The 22,129-nt window shown below is 38.5% G+C and overlaps 3 protein-coding genes across 8 annotated transcripts in view; 2 read left to right on the top strand and 1 right to left on the bottom strand.

Annotated features, from left to right (window-relative positions):
* The window catches only part of atp8b3 (ATPase phospholipid transporting 8B3), a 30,723-nt gene extending 21,827 nt beyond the window's left edge, over positions 1 to 8,896 (bottom strand). For 2 of the 6 annotated variants that reach the window (XM_058637966.1, XM_058637967.1), the window contains exons 1-7: positions 8,769 to 8,896; positions 6,780 to 6,895; positions 6,596 to 6,669; positions 2,071 to 2,319; positions 1,784 to 1,872; positions 644 to 723; positions 96 to 187 (exon numbers count right to left, since the gene is read on the bottom strand). In XM_058637966.1, the coding sequence (XP_058493949.1) occupies positions 96 to 187; positions 644 to 668 (117 nt within the window). In that variant the 5' untranslated portion in view covers positions 669 to 723; positions 1,784 to 1,872; positions 2,071 to 2,319; ... (1 more) ...; positions 6,780 to 6,895; positions 8,769 to 8,896. Of the gene's footprint in view, positions 1 to 95; positions 188 to 643; positions 724 to 1,783; positions 1,873 to 2,010; positions 2,320 to 6,595; positions 6,670 to 6,779; positions 6,896 to 8,768 lie in introns of all 6 variants that reach the window. The other 4 variants (XM_058637965.1, XM_058637961.1, XM_058637964.1 and 1 more) reach the window with 4 other exon arrangements.
* An 86-nt stretch (positions 8,897 to 8,982) lies between these two features.
* On the top strand, positions 8,983 to 12,103 carry si:dkey-172o19.2 (uncharacterized). Its single transcript, XM_058637969.1, has 2 exons — positions 8,983 to 9,402; positions 10,358 to 12,103. The coding sequence occupies exon 2, from the start codon at positions 10,362 to 10,364 to the stop codon at positions 11,280 to 11,282; it is 921 nt and encodes a 306-aa protein (XP_058493952.1). The 5' UTR covers positions 8,983 to 9,402; positions 10,358 to 10,361; the 3' UTR covers positions 11,283 to 12,103.
* Positions 12,104 to 18,220: 6,117 nt separating this feature from the next.
* Positions 18,221 to 19,022, top strand: nfil3-4 (nuclear factor, interleukin 3 regulated, member 4). Its single transcript, XM_058639217.1, has one exon. The coding sequence runs from the start codon at positions 18,246 to 18,248 to the stop codon at positions 18,951 to 18,953; it is 708 nt and encodes a 235-aa protein (XP_058495200.1). The 5' UTR covers positions 18,221 to 18,245; the 3' UTR covers positions 18,954 to 19,022.
* Positions 19,023 to 22,129: the final 3,107 nt, after the last annotated feature.

Raw genomic sequence — 22,129 nt, forward strand, 5'->3', positions numbered from 1 at the left:
CCAAACTTTGTGAAACAGACTTTTTGCTTTGTTTGTTTCCCAAGGCCACGGACGTAACAGATATTATGTGGAAGCAGGGAAGCTCACTGACTCACCGAGTACCGACCCCAGTGGCAGCACAGGAAAGATTTCTTCAGTTTGTCTTTATGGTAGTGGTGGCTGTTTGCCTTCACCTCCCATGAGAAGTCTGTCAGACACACAGGAATATTTTGTTTATCACTTAACATTTTGTAAAAAGTGCTAATTAACAATAAAAAAGCCAATTATAAGAACACTAAAATAACACTTATATGCATAAGTCCATATAAGTGTTATTTAAAGCCTTTTACCTCAGCACACTTATAAGTGCTTACTAGAAAGCAGGGGGTTTAAATTTATAATATGTTGTTAACTAGTGCTATTACAGGAGCTTAGAATAAAGCCAATGGTATGTGGTGCCGTTACTGCTATTTAAAAAGGAAAGATGAATTCTCATGACATCTTCTGAAGAAACATGATCTGAAACCTTCAATCTAGACAATGAATGTTCATGGATATGAATTATTCAAATATAAATATAGAAATCTGTGCCAGTACAGTGAGATGAAGATTCAGAGGTTAGCAGGTAAATAAAATAGAAGAATGCAGATCAAAAGTGACTTACCAGATTCAATGCTTTGTGTGGCCATTGTGTTGTGGACTTTTGTAGACTTCTGTTTGTAGACTTCTGTTTGTAGACTTCTGCTACAAGAGGGATACAACAGAAAATGGCTACTTTTGACCCCTTCTAAGACATGCTTATCAACATTGTAACTCATTACACCGAGTTACCAAGCCTACACACAACACAGCAAAGCACAACAGACACATGTGAATACAAATGACTCCAAACTACGAGATCATTTAGACAAATTAAAATAAAAAGCATTAGAAAATTAATAACATGAAACATATCAAAACACTTAAGCACACATGGACACATGCACACATCTCCCAAACTGTGTAAAAGTTCATAATATGTGACTGTTTTATATGGTTTAAAAAAAATGTCTGTGTATTGCAATTGATGCAGTCCGAAAATAAAGAATAAAAAAAAAAAGAAGCTTGCACGTGTCTGCAAGCAGCGTGAACAGTGAACACTGTATTTACCATATGATCAAATGTGTAAAGTGCAGGTAGCTCAAGTGGCACAAGTGGCACCTCCTTTCATGTGTCATATCCTCCTTTTGTGCAATTTTTGGGCAAATGTTTGATATTTATGATGAGGACTGACGTTAGTTTAAAAAATTATTTATACAATTTTTATAGCTTGTATTTTATGAAATATGACATTGCAAAAAAAATGTATATGAACAAGGGTTAAAAATGTTTTAAAATCCATTAATATTTGATATGTATGGAAATGACTGATGTTGGTTTACAACATTGACATTAACAAAAAAAATAAATGGAGACAAAATCTTATAGCTTAATTTTTTTATGAACACATATTGGTGCTCTGGGTGTGTTCATATAACATTTGTGAAGGTGCATCTAATGGTCAAGGATTTGTAAGACATCTCAAGTGAACTGAAAATGAAATTAATATCAGGAAGATTTCAGTTTGGTTACCATATCCATATAAACTACTGACAAAAAAACAAAATCAAGGTACAAAATAAAGGATTTAGAGTGATGATCTATACATCATGAACAACTACCGTTCTTCACCATCCTCTATTGATCATTTTAAACTAAATGGTAGAAAGATGAATTAACAGTAAAAGGCAAGTGTGTGTGATGAAATACACAGAAATATACCAACCTCTCTGGAAGAAACTCTGCTGGAAGTTACAGGTGCAATCCTGATGAGAGAGAACCAAGACTGCACACACAAATCCATATGCATCAAACCTGAAAGAATAAAGACACACACAGTCATGTCAGCTTGAGAATACAAGTTGTGATGGTGCACAATGATTTTACCTGTTGTTGTGTAATTGTGTGTTACCTCTGTCAAAATATTACACAGAAAGATAGCGTTGATCGTACCTTTGTTTCCATTATTAGCAGCAGATAAATCACCAAAGATTCCAAAAGAAATGTATTCACCCGTTTGCCAGTGCTGCTCTGAAGCACCTTGGAACCAGGCGACAAAGCCGAACACTCCATCAATCCTGAGTCTCAGCTGGCCAACACGATTTTCATAACCATCGTTCAGCTGGTTTTCATAATACGCACACCTGTGTTCATCCAACCCCTCCTTTCTCTTCTCTTTCTTCGTTCTGCTGGAGCAACATGTTGCAGGCCCCGCCTCTCTCTTTCTCCCAGGTAAAGACTTCCCCTTCCCATGCTATTCACCTGAGGACAGAAAAAAGAGAAACAAAGGAGGCACTCTAAAGCCTTTTGTATATAAGCATATCAAATCACCTGCTTCCTTTAACACAGGTTTTTCAGGTATTTAAAACATGTTTTTTAGTTTGCTGGGTACCTACAACCCCAATCCAGACAATGGAAGTCTAAACATTATTATATGCATTTCTTTTTAACCAACTTGCATAACTTCTGTCTTTGTGTTTATGGAAATAGGTTTGCATATTGGCAACTGTGGGAGTATTGGTTTACATGAATGTGAACGCTTTAAAGCTTTGCATTGAGACCAAGCCAACACCCAATTACCAGTTTGCTGCACTTGTTTGTTTTTCCTTGGAAAATGTACTATGAGAATTTTATACAATGTAGAACAAATGTGTCGGGAGATGCAGTTTTGCAGGTGAAGATGAGAAGAAAATGTGCCTTGGCCTGTTCTGCTTTAATTTAATTAAAATAAATAGAATATTGACAAACTTCTATAAAGAGGTATTTACAATAGTGCGCTAGACACAATATTTAATTTTATTCAAACTAATCTTCAAATGTAGGTTGAGGAATGGATTTGCAACATTTAAGTATAAGCCATTTTTACATTGTGAATCTGATGCCATCTGGCGGAGGCTAGCAGTCACTGCAGTGTCACCATCTAATGAAGGTCATAAAGGTGAAATTATGCACAACGGCACCCCTGAAAAAAGACAAAAGGCAGTTCACTCCATTTATATTTTTACTCTGTGTCAGTTATATAGACTTGTGTGGTTTCATATCTCATCATCTCATGTCCCCTCTCTGCGCAAGTGAGGTCGTGAGGCCACACACCGGCACCTGAATGTGTGTAAATCTGTTGTCTAACGTGTGTGCGCATATCTGGGGCGATCTTCCCTATCTATTTTTACAGCTGGGCTGTGCATGTGAGCGGTTAGGGTGATGTGCCGTTGGTTAGATGTTCTTATAGGCCTCAACAAAGCATGACACTCATCAGTGTCAGGCCAGGCTTTTCCACCACGGTTTAACCGTTGCCCATGACGGCCGCCACGCCTCACAAACAAAGACACAGACAAGCAGAAAGAATAAAGGCTCATCTAAACGCTTTCAAAATTTAAAGAGGCCACAGAAACATTAAAATAATGACCAAATCTCCATTTTACTTCTGTATTTCTTTTGCTTTTGTGCATTATTTAAAACATTAAGACATATATAGCACCATGATCCTTTCTCTCTTTAGTCAGGTCATTTAATGTATACAGTACATTTAAAACAACCAGAGTTGACCGTCTCAGATAAAATATCAAAAGGTTTCATTCAAATGTTAATAAATCCATGAATTATCGCTGCTGGAGGGAATAAAATATAGAAATAGTTACTTAAGTACTGTAGGTTCACAAAATCTTAACATTAATTGTGCAACTTTGTGCCAAAACAAATCAAGTACACCAACATTAGTGGCAGCTTTTAAATTCTTGGAACCAGGCCAAAGTACAACTATGTAATTTATTAATTGCATTCATTAAATGTTGGCAGGTTATTTTATATACTTATATATAGCACATGTAATAAAATAAATAAAAATAAAATATTAAAAATGTAAATTCAGCAGAGAAATCCATGAATTGCCTTTGCTGGAGGTAGTAAAATATAGAATCTTACAAAGTAAGTATTATAGGTTCATAGGATCTTACGTTAATCATGCAACTGTGTACACCACCTGCCAAAAGAGACCAAGCTCTGCCAACAGTCGTGACACTTCTTGTTTATTTCGACAGCTTTAAAGATCTTGGAACTGGACCAGTCACTGTTATTTATTGTATATCAAACGTAAAGCAACCCGGATACAAGATATTAATGGATTCTGCAGGAAAACTTGGGTTACTTTCAATAAAAACTAAAATAACAATGTAGTTGTTGCTTTATAAACCACTAACAAATATAACCACCCTGAAACATATTACACATTATAACAGTGTGAAAAATACAGGCCAAATTTCCACTGCAGAGTATGTTTGTGTTCATCCAGTTCTGTATCTGACAGAGTCTCACTAGATCTCGACCCTCAGACGCACTCGTTTTTCAGCACAGCGTGAGAAAACCCTGGGCTGAGCTTCTAAATCTCTCTGCCCGTGTTCGCTTAGATCTTACACATTACTCGGTTTTCATGTGAGATGAATAGAAAAGGTGGTACTCTCCACGGTCAGAGGCTCATCTTAGTGTAAAAACATGGTTAGCGGCTCAGCTGTGGGTGAAAAAGTAGGAATCAGGCCGGGGGACGCCGATAATGACAATCACACAAAAATCCTCAGTGAAAGAGCTCTGAGACAAATGTTCAACATGAAACACGAACAAATGTCAAACAGGCTGAGATGAAGCCAAGGCAAAGCGGTGGTTTATTCAATTCACAGTGGTTTCAGTGTGCAGCACACAGCAGCAGTGGAACATGGTGGCAAGTTGTGGGCAGGGGGAGTGGTGGGGGTGTTTGTGTGTCAGTGATGGTGTGCGTGTGTGCATGTGGGGTGGGGGTTGACATAACAAAGTTTACCGGAACATACTTAGATCTACCCCCATGAGTCACCTGGTAGCATCACTTTGCTCTGTGAACACACTCATGAAAACTGCAAGACAGTGTCCTGTAAAGCATGTATCACTTATCAAAATAACACTGTTCTTCTGTTAAAGTAACTGCAATAACTTTGTTGATTTTGACAGGCATCTGGCATCTGTAACGTTGCACTGGAGCCTTCATGTGTTGAGCTAGTTGTTATTCCTGTGCTGCACACAGAGTGAGAGGATGTAAAAAGGTGTCACTCCGGTAACACGCATACAGTGAGATGGAACGAGGATACAGTGGGTCTCCATGGGATACAGTGAAAATGGCAGAACCCCATAGGGGTTGATGGAGGTGCTACACTGGAGCTTTACGCAATTTTCTTGATTTTTGAATGTTAAACCGTTAATTTTTTTTTCAGAAAGGTAGAGAAAAAGAAAACCAGCCAAATATATCAGACAAAAATTAAAATAATCAGCATCATATACTGGCCATCAGATTCTCTGATGTTTTCTAAATATCTGTCTCAGGTATCAAGTGTTTGTGATTGAGTCACCCAAAAAAAGTCAAATGATGAATTTTAGGATGGTCGCCATAGAAAAGAAGAAATGAAGGTTGCCTTTAAAGACATCAATGACATTTTGACTGTTTTTGACTGTTTCAAATAGTTAATTTACTGTATAACTAGAGTTTGATGTAGCATCATTGTCTCGTCATTGCTATGTAAAGTGCCTTGAGATTACGTATATATTGTGATTTGACAATATTTGATTTGTTTCTGGAAGCCTCTTTTATGAGTATTGATTGACCTTTTCATAAATTTGTCTTGAGTCAGAGACATTATGTAGAGAAAGTGAAGATAATTCAAAAGACACATAACTTTACATCAAATGATAGAAAGGAGCATACCATTCCCAGAAATAGGAAAAAATATATTTAGGCATGTTAAAACTGTAGGCTGTGAACCTCGTGCTTTAACAGTGATTGATAAGGAAGGTCTACTAACAAGCTACATCCAGTGCAGATGTGGCCTAAATTACCCTTCTAAAAAAAACACACCGCAAACAAACGCACCTGTTTTTTTTATAATAATGCATGGATGGATTTTAAATATTTGAAACATTTCAATATTTGTGTGAGCATGTGCTCATGATCATATATGATAACTTGTGATTAAAGCCATCAGTGTAATCAGCAGGAACCAATCAGTACCACTGTGTTACTGTATCTTTAAAGTTCTGGAGAACATCTTACTGAAACAAAAACCTGACTGTTGGAATATACCACAGTGGTCTCTGTGGTGACGTTGAGTCAGAAAGAAATTGTTTTTCTACACAAACTTGTCAGAGTTCACAGTACATTCCCCCACTCACTCTGAACAGTCCCCACACTCAGTAGACCAGAGTTAAATCATTATGAACAATGCCTGCAAAACAATTGGTTTTCATTTTGGCGGAACAGTTTACAGTATTTATGTCCACATTGCCACATGTCTAAAAATGGTCGTAAAATACAGCATAGCCACTAATAAGATGTGGGTCATGATATTCTCATGGCTAACCTGGACTTGTAAGAGGTTTCACATGTGTGCAGGTTTGCGTCAGAGCCTGAGATAATGAACAGCTTCTTAAGATGCATACATGATACTATAGATATCATGTATCGATAGTGTCACTGCTCTCACACTGGAGAGCAGTGTGCCAGTGATAAGCCACACCCACACACCTGAAGGTGAGAGACAGGGCTGTGTCTCCTCGGCTGATCCAACACCACTACCCTGGATCCTCACTGTAGAAGTCCTGCAATAGACCGAACAAAAGAAAAAAGAAAAAAAAAGACATCTAATTTTAGTTTGGTGCATTGCGTTTCTGGTACTTAATAACCTACTGACCAAGTATTTCAAACTTACATTTTTAGAAGTGCTGAATGAGTGCCGTCTCCTCATGCTCCGCCCCCTCCACCGCTACCCACAGAAACAGTTCACCGCGTAAACACGTTAATGCTTGGAATTATGTCACCTGCAATCTGGTTTCAATGAAAACATATCTGTAAAATGAGTTCAAACAATGCCGCAACACCTCTTTGTCTAGAGTTGTTACTTCATCCAACAGAGTGCTGTACACAGGAAGTGACTTGTTTTCTATCAAGACAGACAGAGGCAACAGGAAGATAGCACTATTTATGTGGGATAGCTTAACAGGCCAGCATGTTTTCACATACAAATAATGTAATGTTAGAAATCCAGGATATCAGAGAAGGTGAGACTTAACCAATGCTGCTGAGTTCATCCTGGTTTAGTCCATTGCACAAACACCAAACTAGGATAAGAAGGTGTGGCTTGGCCAAGTCAGGTATAACTGATCCTGGTAAGTGCACATTCACAGCTGTTTAAAGTCGACCCTGATGTTGACCACATATTTACTGATGCAGAAATGGAGAAGTATGTTGTGTATTTTTCTACAAGCGAGCAACAACATATAATGGAGACTAATGAGGAAGTGAAACATTAAAAAAGGCAAATCAGATATTTTTAAAAACTAAAATACTTAAAATAGGAGGTTTGTGGGTGGAGTTTTCCTAACATGCTTGCTTTAAAAAAATATATATATAAATATTAGTTATTATCTGAGTTATATGGCACATGCTAATTATCCTTCATGCTCTCAACTGTGTGTTTTAACACTCACTGTTCAAAATGATGCATGTTGAACCTTAAGTGAAACGCTCACCCATGGTATTTACCACTACATAGGGCTTATGATTTGTGGTTATACAAGTTGTTCATGCAGAACACTCTGTTGGTGTGGCTCGTCATTGTAACTTTTGATTCAGCTAAGATATTAAAGCTCATGTAAGCAAACAAACTGTTAATATAAGTCAAAATTAGGCTGATGCCTGCCTGCATTGTAGTTTCATATAATGAAATAGAGGTATCCTTAAATTAAAACATTTAAAAACAATTAACAACTAACCACTGTTTCATTGAAATCATCATATTCACAATCTAATTTAATTATGTCAACAGTTTTGCATAGAAAAAAAAGCTTAACCTTAGACAGCAAAACAATCACCAGTCTTCATAAAATCCATATAAGAGTAATAATGGCTATATCCTAATTAAAATAACACTGAATGAATCACAATCTGTAAGGTAAAATACACCCAGAAGATCATGAATAACTATTAAATCACATTTTCTTCTGATTAGAGCAACAGCTGACTAGATTCATATAGGATAACTGACTTATCCCAGCTTAACCCCTTATCTTGGTTTCACGCAACAGGCCCCAGAGGTCATGCATTATAGCATGAATTATTGTTATTGACTCAGGACCAACATGTTCAAAAGAAATGCTGATCCGAGGTCAGTAAAAGAGAAAATAGGCTTTCATGTTTGTGACTGCAACATGTCCAGTATGGCTTTTAACCTGTTAGCATAGATGTGCCAGCATACAGCACTGCAAAATAAACACCTTGCGGTATTGTTTTCATAAACCAGCTTCACCCCTTCACCAGAAAATTAGGATATATTCCAACAGCAAATTGGGAAATACATCTGTAATTTGAGAATGAGGAAGAGTCAGCAGTTATTTATCAAGCTGTCACTTCTAATTCTTCACACATCTACTATATGTCACTCACATTTCACATGTACTGCACAGTGCAACAATAATGCTTGCCACTAGATGCTGGCAAAAAAACTAGTTTTAATGTAACGGTGATTTAAATTTTAAATGTTTGACAACATATAGCATACTTGCCATGTTTTAGCCATTTTAGATAACTTCAGAGACAAGGAGTCATGTGGTCAGGCCTGGCCCCGGTTAAGAAAAGCAAAATAATTCAAAAAGACAGTCATAAAAGAAGAGGACACAGAGGAAAATGAAGGCACACTTACCTTAACTGACGAGATAAAGTGACAAGAAACACGGGTGAAAACACACGAGGGACACTAACAACAGGTGAAAATGTTTGGGACCAGGTGTGGGCAATCAGGGAGGAAACATGGAGGAACCGGAAGTAAAATAAATCCTGACACCGGGAAAAAGAACTACAAAATAAAACAGGAAGCAAGGACAAGAAACAAAAAAAGGCAATAAAAAAAACCCCGATTAAATATAACTACAGAAATGCAAGTCTATCCAACTTGATCCAGTTAACTAGTTTCAGTCTCACCTGTTTGTTTGACTGTGTGGCGACAATGTTGCTGTCTTGGATTTCCGCTCCGTGGATCAGAAGACGCCATTGGCTGCTGTCACACAGTAAAAGCACGCGCCCGCCGCCAAGCAGTCATGTCATGCTGCAGCTCTGCTCTCTTCGGCAACGCTCAGTCTGACCGTGACTGACAGACAGACAAGAAGAAGCACAGCCGTCTCCACGCAAACAGGTGACATCCACACAACCTGGAATCTGTTTACTTTCCGATTAAGTTCGTCCGGGGTTTTTTGTTTCGTTTGTTTTTTAAATAAACGAAACTAAAAATACAAGTGTTAAACCTGATCCTTTCTACATCATCTGTCATCCTTTCTGAGGTTAGTACGGTGAGTTTATTATAAGTATTGGTACAAAACATTCATTAATATTAATTCCTCTGCTCACTTTCTGTTTTAGATTCATTTTTATCAAGCATTTTTTAATTAAACTTTGTAAACAATCTTGCAGCCTATACTGGAAGACAAGCACCAACACAGTTCTGTTCTGCCAATAACTTTGTGGTGAGATCATAGTCTAAAAAAAAATACAAGTTAGTTCTTTATAAGATGCCAAAAACACTTTGGGGCCTCTTATATCTCTCATATTTACTGTAATTCATGTTGCACCTGCCTGTCTAAGGATTCTGCATCTCTCCTTATGCACGGTCTGCAAATTAATTAAACTACTCTTTATTGCGATGAATAAAAGATTAGAGTAGAATATGATGTGTATAGGTGAGGACAATATTTTACATCTCCATGGTAATTTGACACATTACATTACATCACATAACATGTCATTTAGCAGAGGCTTTTATCCAAAGCAACTTACAATAAGTGCATTTCAACATTTGGGTACAATACAAAACAAGAACTAGAAGTAAGTAAATGCTTCAAATAGTGCTAGTCATAAGTGCGATGGACAAGTAAGTGCAAAAGGTTTGTTTTAGTTTTTTGTCAAGATAAAGATAACAATCCTTTCATGTACAGGTAGAAACAAAAAAGTGATAGCAGTAAATATAAAATTACAAGAATTTCAAAACAAACAGGCATACTAAGATGGCATAGAACTAGCATTTAATGATAATATAATTATAATATACACACTAATAAAAATGTATACAATGCCTATAATTAAAAACTGGTACAATAATAAAAATAAATTGTATAAACTGTTGTATTCAGTTAATTAACATGGAAGTGCTGCAGCATCTTGATATTTCTATAAAGCAGAAACACTCAAACACTCCAGGTTGATGACTGACTATTCATTTAAAATTTAATGGTCCCCCAGTGTCATGTCCACACTGACGAGCCCCGGTGCCTCATGCCAAACCTCCTCCTCCTCTTTGGTTGACAGCAGCAGCGTCACCGAGCCTCTTGCAGCCCAACCTGGACTCCTGCTCTCAGTGACTGGCTCCTCCCCACTGCGTTTACGGACCTGTAGCAGACCAGTAAGACGGCGAAAGAGAACGATGACCCCCATGTACAAGAAAGACTCCACCTACTGGGACAAGCGGCGAAAGAACAATGAGGCGGCGAGGAGGTCCAGGGAGAGACGCAGGCTGAATGACCTGATGATGGAGGGTCAGTTGCTGGCCCTCAATGAGGAGAACGCACAGTTACGCGCTCATCTCAGTCTGCAGTATCACACCAGTGTGAGTGCAGGCAGAAGCAAAGCTGCTTCACCTGTTGGTGCAACTTTCACTTCACCTGTGGTTGCTCCATTGTCCTTATCACCCAGAAACCCAGCTTATTCCCGGGCAGGACACTGGGTGAACGGTGGGGATGCCACAGCCTCCATCCTGAGTGTGAGGCATCAAGACAATCGTCCTTGTGAAACAGACGTGTCTTGTTTTGGCACAACTGAAGCTGATGGTGTGTTCAAAGGTGCCACCGCCTCTCTGCAGGGTCTGAGGTCAGCGGAGGCAGAGATGGGTCCCCAGCGACGCATCACTTTCAGTGATGACAACTTCACCCAGAACTATTATATCCAAGCGTTTCTGCGCGCACCTGCTGACACACCCCGCCATGCCTGCACAAACAAACCTAACAGTTGGTTAGAGTCTCATCTGAGTTCCTCAGCAGTGTATAATAACCTTCTGCTGCCTTGGTGGTCCTCATATACTCCACCACCAACAACCCTCTACTCATGTCTGCCTCCCTATAGACTCAGTTGTGCTGGGCCAGGTCTGCATCTCAGTGCTGATGGACGCTAACACAGGCCTTTATTAGGATAGAAGGCTAATGTGTACATTTGATGGTAATTGAAAAAAACATGTATGCAAATCATGTTAAAAATGCTATTATTAATGAATGAAACTTCATTTTGAATACATTTAAGAACACAATTGTTTGAAGAAGACAGTGGGAAGAAGAAGATTCTCACCCCCATATTCAAATTTTTTTTTTTATTGTTTATAACTGTACAATATTTACTGGTGTGATCATAATATGGTCATAATGAAATTATTTTGAGAGTGCCTTTGAAGTGTTTTGCCTTTTATATTCTACAAAATATAGGAAATGTTCTAATTCTTATTAACAACTGAATTGTAGCACATTTTTAATATTTGACTTTGAAGCATGAAATTAGAGAAGCTATTAATATGATATTTCTCATTATCATTCAACTTAAATTACTGACCGATTTGAAAGTAGTTGGTTGATTTTATTGAAGGATAGTGAAACTAGGTGCTTCTCTACTTTGGTATTTCCCTTTATCGCCACTGTGTGATTTCCCAGCAGATGTCGATTAACCGGTAAAATCGATCATTACCATGGCTTTCAACAGCTTACAACTCATGTGAAAGAGTCGTCACCATCTACTGCAGCGACCCTCTGGTGGAGGATAAAGCGGTAGATGATGACTGACTGACACTACATGCTTGTGTTTTGCATGCATGTAGTGTATAGGCTATTTTCTACCTTTTAATAATAAAAAAAAACTGCAAAATAACTGCAAAACATTTGTTTCATGTAAGCTTTAGCCAAATATATATTGTACTTTTGTCTCTTTAGTGTTTTTAATGACATTTGAGGGTGCATACATTGCTGTAATTTAAAAAAAATCTATACACAGCCAAGAAAATCCATCTAAAAAGTTCCCCGGGGTTGCGATTATCTGTCTAATGTAGAATAAGGAATTATTAATCTTGTTAAAAAGATCACATGAACAAAAGATTCACATTTATTGCAGTTTTCTAATCAGGGATGTAATTAAACTCTAGCGCCTTGCTCTCATGCAGACAGCACTTACCTGTAGACACCAGCAGAGGCTGCTACAACATTAATGATGCTGCAGATGACAGAAGTGCTGGGTGCACACTTCATTACATTACATTACATTACATGTCATTTAGCAGACGCTTTTATCCAAAGCGACTTACAATAAGTGCATTTAAACAGCTAGAAGTAAGAAAGAGCTTCAAGTAAACACTTCAAACAGTGTTTCAAATAATAACAATAATCATGATTGGAAGTGTGTTACTGGCTGGCTCAAACGAAAACGTGAAAACAAGAACATATCAAGGAGTATTTATGCGAAACACAAAAAATAAGATTTGACTGTTTGAAGGAGTGGCAGTGAAGGGGAACGGAGACAGATTTAATGGCTGATCTTGGATTGCGCTGATTTTGGCAATCATTATTAACTTGTAAGGTCATAGATGTTTCCAAAGTTGTGTAACGTCAGATCATGCTCAACATACTGATCAACCACAACATTAAAACAAGTGCCTGGTTTTTAAAGATGCGATAAGTGACTCATTTTTCTTTAACAACTGACAGAGTGAAAAGAAGTATTTTCTTTTTAGTGTCAGGTCTAAATACAGAAGCCGACAAAGGTTGAGCAGTATCCTCTCTGCCGCATGACAACAAAAATAAAGTGTTTTCATGGATCTCTGGTGCAGATTTATTTTTATATTAACGGTTTAAGCACATCACAACAGGAAGCAAAAATCTAACTTGTCTTCACGTGACAGCATCTAAACATAGAAACAAGGGTGGAGGTTAAATTTCCACTCAAGACAAACGCACACTATGAGATCCTAATTACAAATAAGTTCATATGTTCATTTTTGGCTGTAATGCATAACAATTACGTTGCAGTAAACGGTCTCAGTTTTCTAAGAAAGAACAATAAATGTCTGATGCCAAACTTATGCTGTTTTTTATCTGAGGTGTTAAAGATTTATTTAACATATAGAAAAGCTTCACTCATCAGTGTCTGAAATGTAAAATGTGACTTTTAAAACCACACACAAAGATCCAGCCACTGTACAGCAAACACAAAAAAAGTTATATAAAACTATAGTCAACAGCAGCAGCATCGTACTGGGGAGACCCCTGTGGCCACTGACACCACAGCACTGTCAATATCAAAGGGGGCAGTAAGACACTTTTCATGTGACAACAGAGGTGGACAGTCACATGAAAAGACAGTTAAAGACCGGAAAACATAAGCGAGCGTGTAGGACTGACAGCGACGGTCTGAATTAGGTCGTCGACACCTTAGCAGTTGTGGACAGTTAAAGGTAAGGCCTCTATCTCATTGTGCCATGTTAAGTGATTTGTACCACGTTTCTAAAGCAGGAAATGTTGTAGGAAACAAACAAACAAACATATATACTATATACTATATATATATATATATATATATATATAAGCATAATTCAATTGGTAATTGCTTTGAATTACATTATTAGCATTATATTGAGGCATGACCTTTGATCTTACATGTTAACGTTTCAAAAAATATTAGCGGTACGAATATTCCCTGTGGATCAAACCAACTTTGTCTCGTTACAAGCTCGTTGTGGCCACTACATAAAAAATACATTCTTGTTGTGATAGTATTCGGCGAGGCAGCATCGTGGTAATCAACTGAATCAGAGATGTATACCGTATTTAAACGTATAAAGCAGTAGCTGCTGGTGGTGTTTCTGATCACTCCGTACTCTTCCTTAAAAATAATGATATCCAGCACATACGTAAATCTTACACATAATGAACTACAGTATATCATTTTACAGAGGCACAAAATGTTTTCTTTTAAATAATAATTTTTTTAATTTGGTTGTCGTTGTTTGTTTTGTGCTGTATTTGTACGTGCGTTTCTAACATTTTGGTCGTTCCTTTTGATTTACGGATTAAGAATATTCACTAATTAATTCACTAAGTGTATTGTGTCCAGATTAAACAATAGTCCCAAAGAGATTGTGCTGGATGGCCTGCTAACATGATATGACACATTTTACTTTCAGGGAGTTTAGCTGATTATGAATCACTTAGCTATTAACAAATAAGTCCATATAAAGACCTTTCAGTGCTTTAAATCACATCTCCTGTAACTACAGGACTTTTATAAATGGTAATATATGTGCTTTCAGTAATGAAGCGCTGTATCCATTCAAAAGCACATAAATAAAAGGATCAACAACACTGCACGATTAATGACCTTGCGACAATGCTGTATATATTTTTATTGGAGGCATGAACTGTGCCAATTTCCCCAAGATGGCATGAATTCCCTTGATGGAGGTTCACAAAACACTTGAAAACACAGTACATTGAGGTATGGACCTCTATTTTTTTTTACAATGTAGGCAGAGCCCACAGTAAGACAACAGCAGGTGGTGGAGGATGAGAAAACTGCCAGAACACCAAAAGAAGAAGTTTGAGAGTTCCTTACTAAAAAGCAGGCTGGCTATTTTTAGTCAATAAGAAACAGGTGCAAATGTGCAGCAGAGTGGTGAGCAGTAAATGATCATTGTTTGTACATATATATATATAAATATGTGTGTCTGTGTGTGTATGCACGCACACATAAGCTTTGTATCACACACTGGTATGTAGGTGTGCATGTCAGAGATACAGAACAGAGATACACATGTGTATATGCTCGGGGTTCTTACTGGGAACAGTCTTGAATATTTTTAACCTGGCGTACATCCTGCCCACTTTTCTCGTGTAAAATCTTGTTTTGATGTTTCTGGCTTGGTCTGCGTGGCACATAGAAGAAGAACTATGACTAGTTCAGTGAGCAGTGTGCTCAGAAGACGCCTCATGTGTGAATGACAAATGACAAAAATATGAATTAGATCTTCACAGCCACACAGGACACGAAACATGCTCACATGTTATGCTTCACAGGCGCTAAAGTTTGACGCTATAACGTGTGGATGGAAACGTCAGTGTTAAAAGACAAATTTGTCTTTTTAAAAAAATAATAATTTTCTGGCATAAACACTGACCTTGTCGGGACCAGTAGTCCTCACTGAGGCCAAAATCTGTTCCTAATTGTGGTTAGGGTAAAGTTAGGGTTATGCATTAACTGGTGATGGTTAAGGTTAGGGATAACACTTTGATCCGGTTGTCCGAATGAATGCAAATGAATGTGCTGTCCTCAGAAGAACAGCTGCACAAGCCTGTATGTGTGTGCAATACAGGTTGACCGATAAGGGGTTTTTATGGCCGATGCCAATTCCGATTTTGCTGCCGATTCTTTTTGGCCGATTTTTTTTAAGCCGATATTGCTTTTTTTTCAGCCATTTCTTTAAAAAGAAGAAATAAGAACACGAATACAGTATATTTTTATTTAATGCTTAAATCTTGAGTTTAATTTATAAATGAAACTTTTTTTTTTGTTTTTCTACATGAAATAAAGTGACCATGTTTTATCATGTCGCCTATTATGCAAAGACAACACACTAGAGAGACAGAGAGACACACACAGAGAGACACACAGAGAGACACACAGAGAGTGACAGACACACTGACCACTGCTGCAGTGTGAACTATATTAAATATGTGAAGTTAGATGCTGTTTAAACACGCAGTGATAGGTAATTGTTTTCATGTGCATACAGATAAATGTGTCGTATTCTGTAGCCATGGCACGCGCAGACGCGCAGACGCACAGCGGTGCCATCTCGCCAGCTGGAGATCAGATATGTTTTTTAGCCAGTGGGAAAAGGGCTCTTTGACCATTGTAAGCGGCTCGACCAGAGGTTAAAAAAAACACACACACTCCCGTTCAGAGTGACACAGAGACAGACATATTTTCAAAGTGTAATGCAGTAATACAGCTAAGTTAGACAGTTAAAAATACACTGAAAGTTGAAAACACCGTTCTCTCATGGAGAGTTGTTGTAGGCAGGCTTCCAAAACTCCCAGCTGCTCTCTGCCAGGGAGGGAGGGGCAATGCATGCGCTTCGGTGCCCTCCAGCATCTCAACACAGCGCAACGTGAATGTTCAGGATGAAAAAAAAAAAAAGAAAAAAAAAAGCACAATAGGTCGGCCTGCGAATCGGTGCCAATACACGTAAATGGTAAATGGTAGGTCCAAGCACTTAGGTTCATATACGTATCTCAGGTGTGAGGATTATTATGAGAGGAGCTTGTCAACAGCTTTGCCTGTGTATGGCTTTTATATAAGGGATAATTCTTCTTTGTTTAGGCTGCCCAAAATGAATCGATGCCAATTCAGAGTCTACACAAGAATAGCTGCACAGATCTATCTGTGTGTGTGTCTGTGAGATCGCACTTGCACGAGGTGGCTGTGGTTTTCATCCTTCTTGCAGAGCCTTCCCTTAAATCAACCACAAACCAACGTGAATGACAGAATTTATTAACAGCTGCCAGCATTTCTCTCGCCTTGGTTATTGAAAAATATCTTGTACAAACCCTCAGCGAGTGGCCTTTTACAACCCAGAAGAACCAAGTGAAGCACATAGATAAAAGAGAGTGTGAAGGGGAAGTGATGAGTTGGTGGACATTTCAGGTTGGGGGATTTGAAATGAGAAACAAAACACTGTCTGAGTCAAACTTGACAAAAGAACTTCAAAATCAACTGTAATTCAAGGGTCAACTAACTTGGCCACATGAATATTTAACATTATCTGTGGAAATACTCTACTCTCTCAAACATATCAGTTCACAGTCGTCTTTGTCTACTGAATTTTTCTTGTCACAGTTTCTTCTGTGGTTGAGTCAAGTGGGAGGTGAGGTTGTGTCAGGAAAAGGGGGGCTTTAAACATTGAAGGTGTGAGACACTGAGTAATGGCATCCAGTAATATGGAGTTTAATCGTCAAATGACAATTCCCTGGAAATGGCTGGTTTATCTATTGAAAATATTAACAGCTGTTACAGAAACCCCAGTGATCGTAACGATCTGTGTTGTGAATCGTCATTGTTTGGGAAACGCTGTTTAAGTCCTCACACAAATACACAGTCAATGTACACGAAGGAAACGTTTTCACAAATGTGCAAATCACAGCCAAACGAAATGTTTCATTGTTTCTAAAGTCAGCTTCACGGATCCTTTTCAGCTTAGAAGAGCTTCCTGTATATGCAAATGTTCTGTGTCATTGTGCACAATACTTTTCAGTGAACAGCTCCACAAATACAGTTTTGAGTTTTAATGGCGGTAAAAGATGGACATATATACATACTTCAGTGAACTTATGGGTAATATTAATAATGGGAAAGACAGTTTCTTAAATTGACTTAATATCTTGACACCTCTCAGTTAGAATGCACACATTTACCAACTATAGACTGAATATAGTTGTTCATGAAAGTAAAAATACAGATATAATGACCTACTGCATTGTAGAAAGAAGTGCTTTTGACTGAAAATTGACAAATGTATAGCATTAAAGGTCATTTCATATCAAAAACAACAAAGCATAGTAAAGGTGAGAAGGCCCCTGGTGCAGCAGACAGAAAACAGTGTAGAAGCAATGCTAAAAACTAACCCTAACCCATCAAAAAGGTACATCAAAATATAAAATGCATTTTTAAGTGTTTAAAAAAACCAACATCATTAAAAGACAAAAGAAAAAGTGGTGAGAGTGGTGAAACTATGAGCTCCTGGCCAGGGTCTGCGGTGAGTGCAGGTCGTGGTTCAGCCACCATGGCTCTATTACATTTTAAACAACATTTTATTCCAACTCATGTTTTGTTTTATACCATGATGAATAAATGACCTATCATACGAATTATGCTGTGGTGCTTTCAGTAAAGAAAAGAACAACCCACTGCATGTTCAGACATAAGGTCACCTTAGGTCACCACAACAATGAAGAACTTCAATTACTCAGCCTCTAAAAACCAATGACGTCATCTCTTCCTCTTGTATTTCAGGTCTCCGTTGGTTGTCTCTGATATTTCATCTGTGATGGAGTCCCTGTCGTCACCTTTTCATGGAGGCCAGGACAAGCATGTTTTAGATGAAAAACTGGTACATAAGGGGACCCGCCGCAGAAGGGAGTTCATATCTGAAGAGAAAAAGGATGCCCACTACTGGGAGAAACGTCGCAAGAACAACGAGGCAGCCAAACGGTCACGGGAGAAGAGAAGGCTGAGTGACTATGTGCTGGAGACTCATCTCTTGGCCTTGAAGGAAGAAAACACCAGGCTCAGTGCTGAATTAACGGCCATCAAGCTCCACTTTGGCTTGATTCACTCTTCAGCACACAACCAGCTGCAGCATCAGGTCCACAGCAGCACCCCCCACCAGTCCCTGCCATGGAGCTACAACTGGGGTGGCAGAGACGTTTCACTTATATCAGGCCACCGACCTTCTCAACCTCTGTTTATTCCTGCATACACCCCACATACCATGCGAGGCTACCCATACGTTAACACTTATAGTAGTCCAAGCTCGGGCCTCATCTCTCCCCTTGTTCTGCCTCGACATTTCCTGCCCTCCGATTCATCCCGCGCAGCAGCTTCTCTGCCGAGGCCCATTCCTACAAAAGCTGTCTCAGATGAGGAGGAGGAGCAGCAGGTCCCGGGTGTGCTGCCTCTGCTAGGCTCAGCTCCACTTCGCAAAATCACCAGCAAAGTGAGCACAAACAACTCCCCACAGTATATACTGGACTGACCAATGGTTGTGAGATTGATGGAGTGAGATTGTTCATTTCTCTATATGTTCTGTTCAGTGTAATCTTGCCGATACAAAAAACTTTCAGAGCTTTTTTTTAATGTTAATTGATGGTGCACACTGCATTTAAAACAACAGGCACATATTTAAAGGTCCAGTGTGTAAGAATTAGTGACATCTAATGGTGCGACTGCACATTGCAACAAACTGAGGACTGCTCCACTCAGCCCACCCTTTATCACGCTTGCCAGGGAGCTGCAGTGACTTTCACATACACACAGAGAAGACGATGTTCTTCCTCATTTGTTTTGTAAGACCATCTCTGGCTGGACTGGTCCGTGCCTAATGTACACATAAAAGCCTTAAGGCTAAAGAAACCAAAAGGATTTTTATTTTAAAGCAGTGATACACTTTTACAACTAATTTCTGACAATAAATCTAAATGTTACACACTGAACTTCACCTGAGATTGGATCTGTGTTTTATCACACAAAGTACACGTTTAAATGCACTGAGGACGAGCTGATAGTTCTGATCACCAGCAGCATGTATGTATTTTTTTACATGTATGAACCTTAATTAGACCTAGATATCAGTGTGTATGTTATACTCGCTGCTTGTTGTAATGTCGTGGAAATTGTAATTTGTACAAGACTAGAGTAGATGGACCCAGAGAGGAGTGTGTGTGCTTGTGTAAACCTTTATAAAACTGATGTTGGTTTTAAAGGTGTTATTATGAATGACTTGACCTTCTGTGCTTTCATATCTCACTCTCACACCTGTGATCATTTGCATGTAGTAAAACTTCGGCAAGATTTTGTGTCCTGTTTTCTCTGGAAAGAATTTCCACACCTATAGTCTTTACTTACTTATGGTAAAGCATGTTAGACCACTTTCTCCAGTAAATGAAGCATACAACATCTAGGTAAAACATTTTTAAATTTCTGGACCAGACAAAAAACCTACATGGGGAAATATTCTCGGTAACTGTTTTGCAGCTGATCATCTGATCTGCATAATGCATTCCCTAGTCACTTATCCTAACTTTAACCATCACAACTAGATGCCTAACCCTATCTCTAAGCTAAGCCAAATTATAACCCTAACCTTAAACCAGGACTTAATCCTCAAAAGGCCAGTTAAAGTTATGTGGACCAGCCAAAGTGTCCTCACAAAGATTGTGACACAGATTTGACAGTTGGTCCAGACAGCTTATTTAAGACATGCACACACAGTTACATCATTTCAATTACGTATCTGTCAAACAAATCTACAAATAGCTTCAAGCAGTGAGTTGAATTTCATACATGAAAAGGAATAAGACCCATCTGAATGGTTAACATCATTATTCCACACACCTGAAGTCTTTACTTACTTATGGTAAATTAAAGCATTTTAGACCGCTTTCCCCAGTAAATGAAGCATACAACATCTAGGTAAAACATTTAAGAATTTAAAAAATATAAGCTTCTGGACATTATGGTAGGGTTTAATGAGACATTGCAATGTTCCAGTAAGCTGCAACTCTGCTACAAATGGAAACAGTGAAGTCGATGGTTTTCCTCTGTGGGCAGATTTAGTTTTGTCTCCCATCATAATGTGGGTAGAGTGTCTTTGAATCTTTCTAGTCAGCTTTACATATTGTATATAAGGATTAAACATAATTACAAGTATACATTGTGAACAAGGGCATGCAATTTTTGACAAACTTTTGTAACAACCAGCATGGCTCACAAAGGTCAAAAAATAGTGCTTAATAAATCACCATGACGGCAGCTTTTTTGTTTGTACTTTGTCATGGACAGAAGTCAGCTGAAAGTCCTATTACACATGGCCACCAAGGCATTGACTAATGGTTAGCAGCGGTTAAGGGCCTTGAGATAATGCACGCTGTGTTTTGGTGCTAAATAAAAAGTGTGGCAGAAAAAAGGGAACATATCTGTGCTTCACACTTGTGTCAGGGTGCTAAGACTGGAGCAGGTTAACTAACTACCTCATCTATTGCGGAAGGAACATTGTGTTGTTGCAACAGATTTGTACCAGACTGAGATAAACTTACACTTGTACCAAGCTCCAGGCACACCCGTCTCTTTGTGATTACATTGCAGGATAATGGCTACAGGCATACTCGTACATTGTAATCTATAGTCTATCAAAACCACTGACTTTATATAAAATGTGAAGCTAAGGAAGTAAGTTAGACCAGGGGGGTGAAAAAAGGTCATTCTGAATGGAATTCTATAAGAAAATATTTAAACATTCTCCCGGTGAGTTAATGGTCTAAATCACTAGTTCCTGGTCTTTTTTTCAAAAGCACATGATGTCAACTTTGTAAATAATGTTCCCAATTAGAGCACAACAGAGGATAAAGCATGGCATATATGAGTAGACACCAGTGTGACTGACAGCTAGCATCGTCCAGTACAACATGTCAGTTTGCAGGTGACAAGCTGTGAAATTCAGTTTGCAAAAACTGACATGGAGAACAGTCAAATCACAAATCTGGAGGCGTAAGCACAAGACTACTTCCATTTTTATACACAGTCTATGATCCAAACAGGGACACCGACATTTACTTCCTGTAATAGGGATTACCCAAGTGTGTTAATGCTTCAAATCTGCAAGTTTAAGCAGTGAATGACATAATGACGTCAACTTTCAGCCACATATTAAAAAATGAAAATGTCTCTTCAGAGGCGTTGGGTTGGATACGATTATCAAACGATGCGATCAAAAGGAAAGAGTTTAAACAAAGTGCTTTTTTTTTTTTACAGGTTGGTTTTTCTGAAAAAAACGACATGGGGAAATATTCTCAGTAGCTGTTTTGCAGTTTATCATCTGATCTGCAGGCTGACTGTGTCCTGACTAAAATAGGTGCAATGTTTATTCAACACCCGCTAACCGCACACACACATGCTGGTATTGCATTCTTTGTGTGGACACTCACAGACATAATGCATTCCCAAGTCACTTATCCTAACTTTAACCATCACAACTACATGCCTAACCCTATCTCCAAGCTAAACCAAATTCTAACCCTAACTTTAAACCAGTACTTAATCCTCAAAAAGCCAGTTCAAGTTATGTGGACCAGCCAAAATGTCCTCACAACGATCGTGACAAAGATTTGACAATTGGTCCACACAGCGTATTTAAGACATGCACACACAGTTACA

Source organism: Solea solea, chromosome 9 (assembly GCF_958295425.1).
Source record: "Solea solea chromosome 9, fSolSol10.1, whole genome shotgun sequence".
Classification (NCBI taxonomy): domain Eukaryota; kingdom Metazoa; phylum Chordata; class Actinopteri; order Pleuronectiformes; family Soleidae; genus Solea; species Solea solea.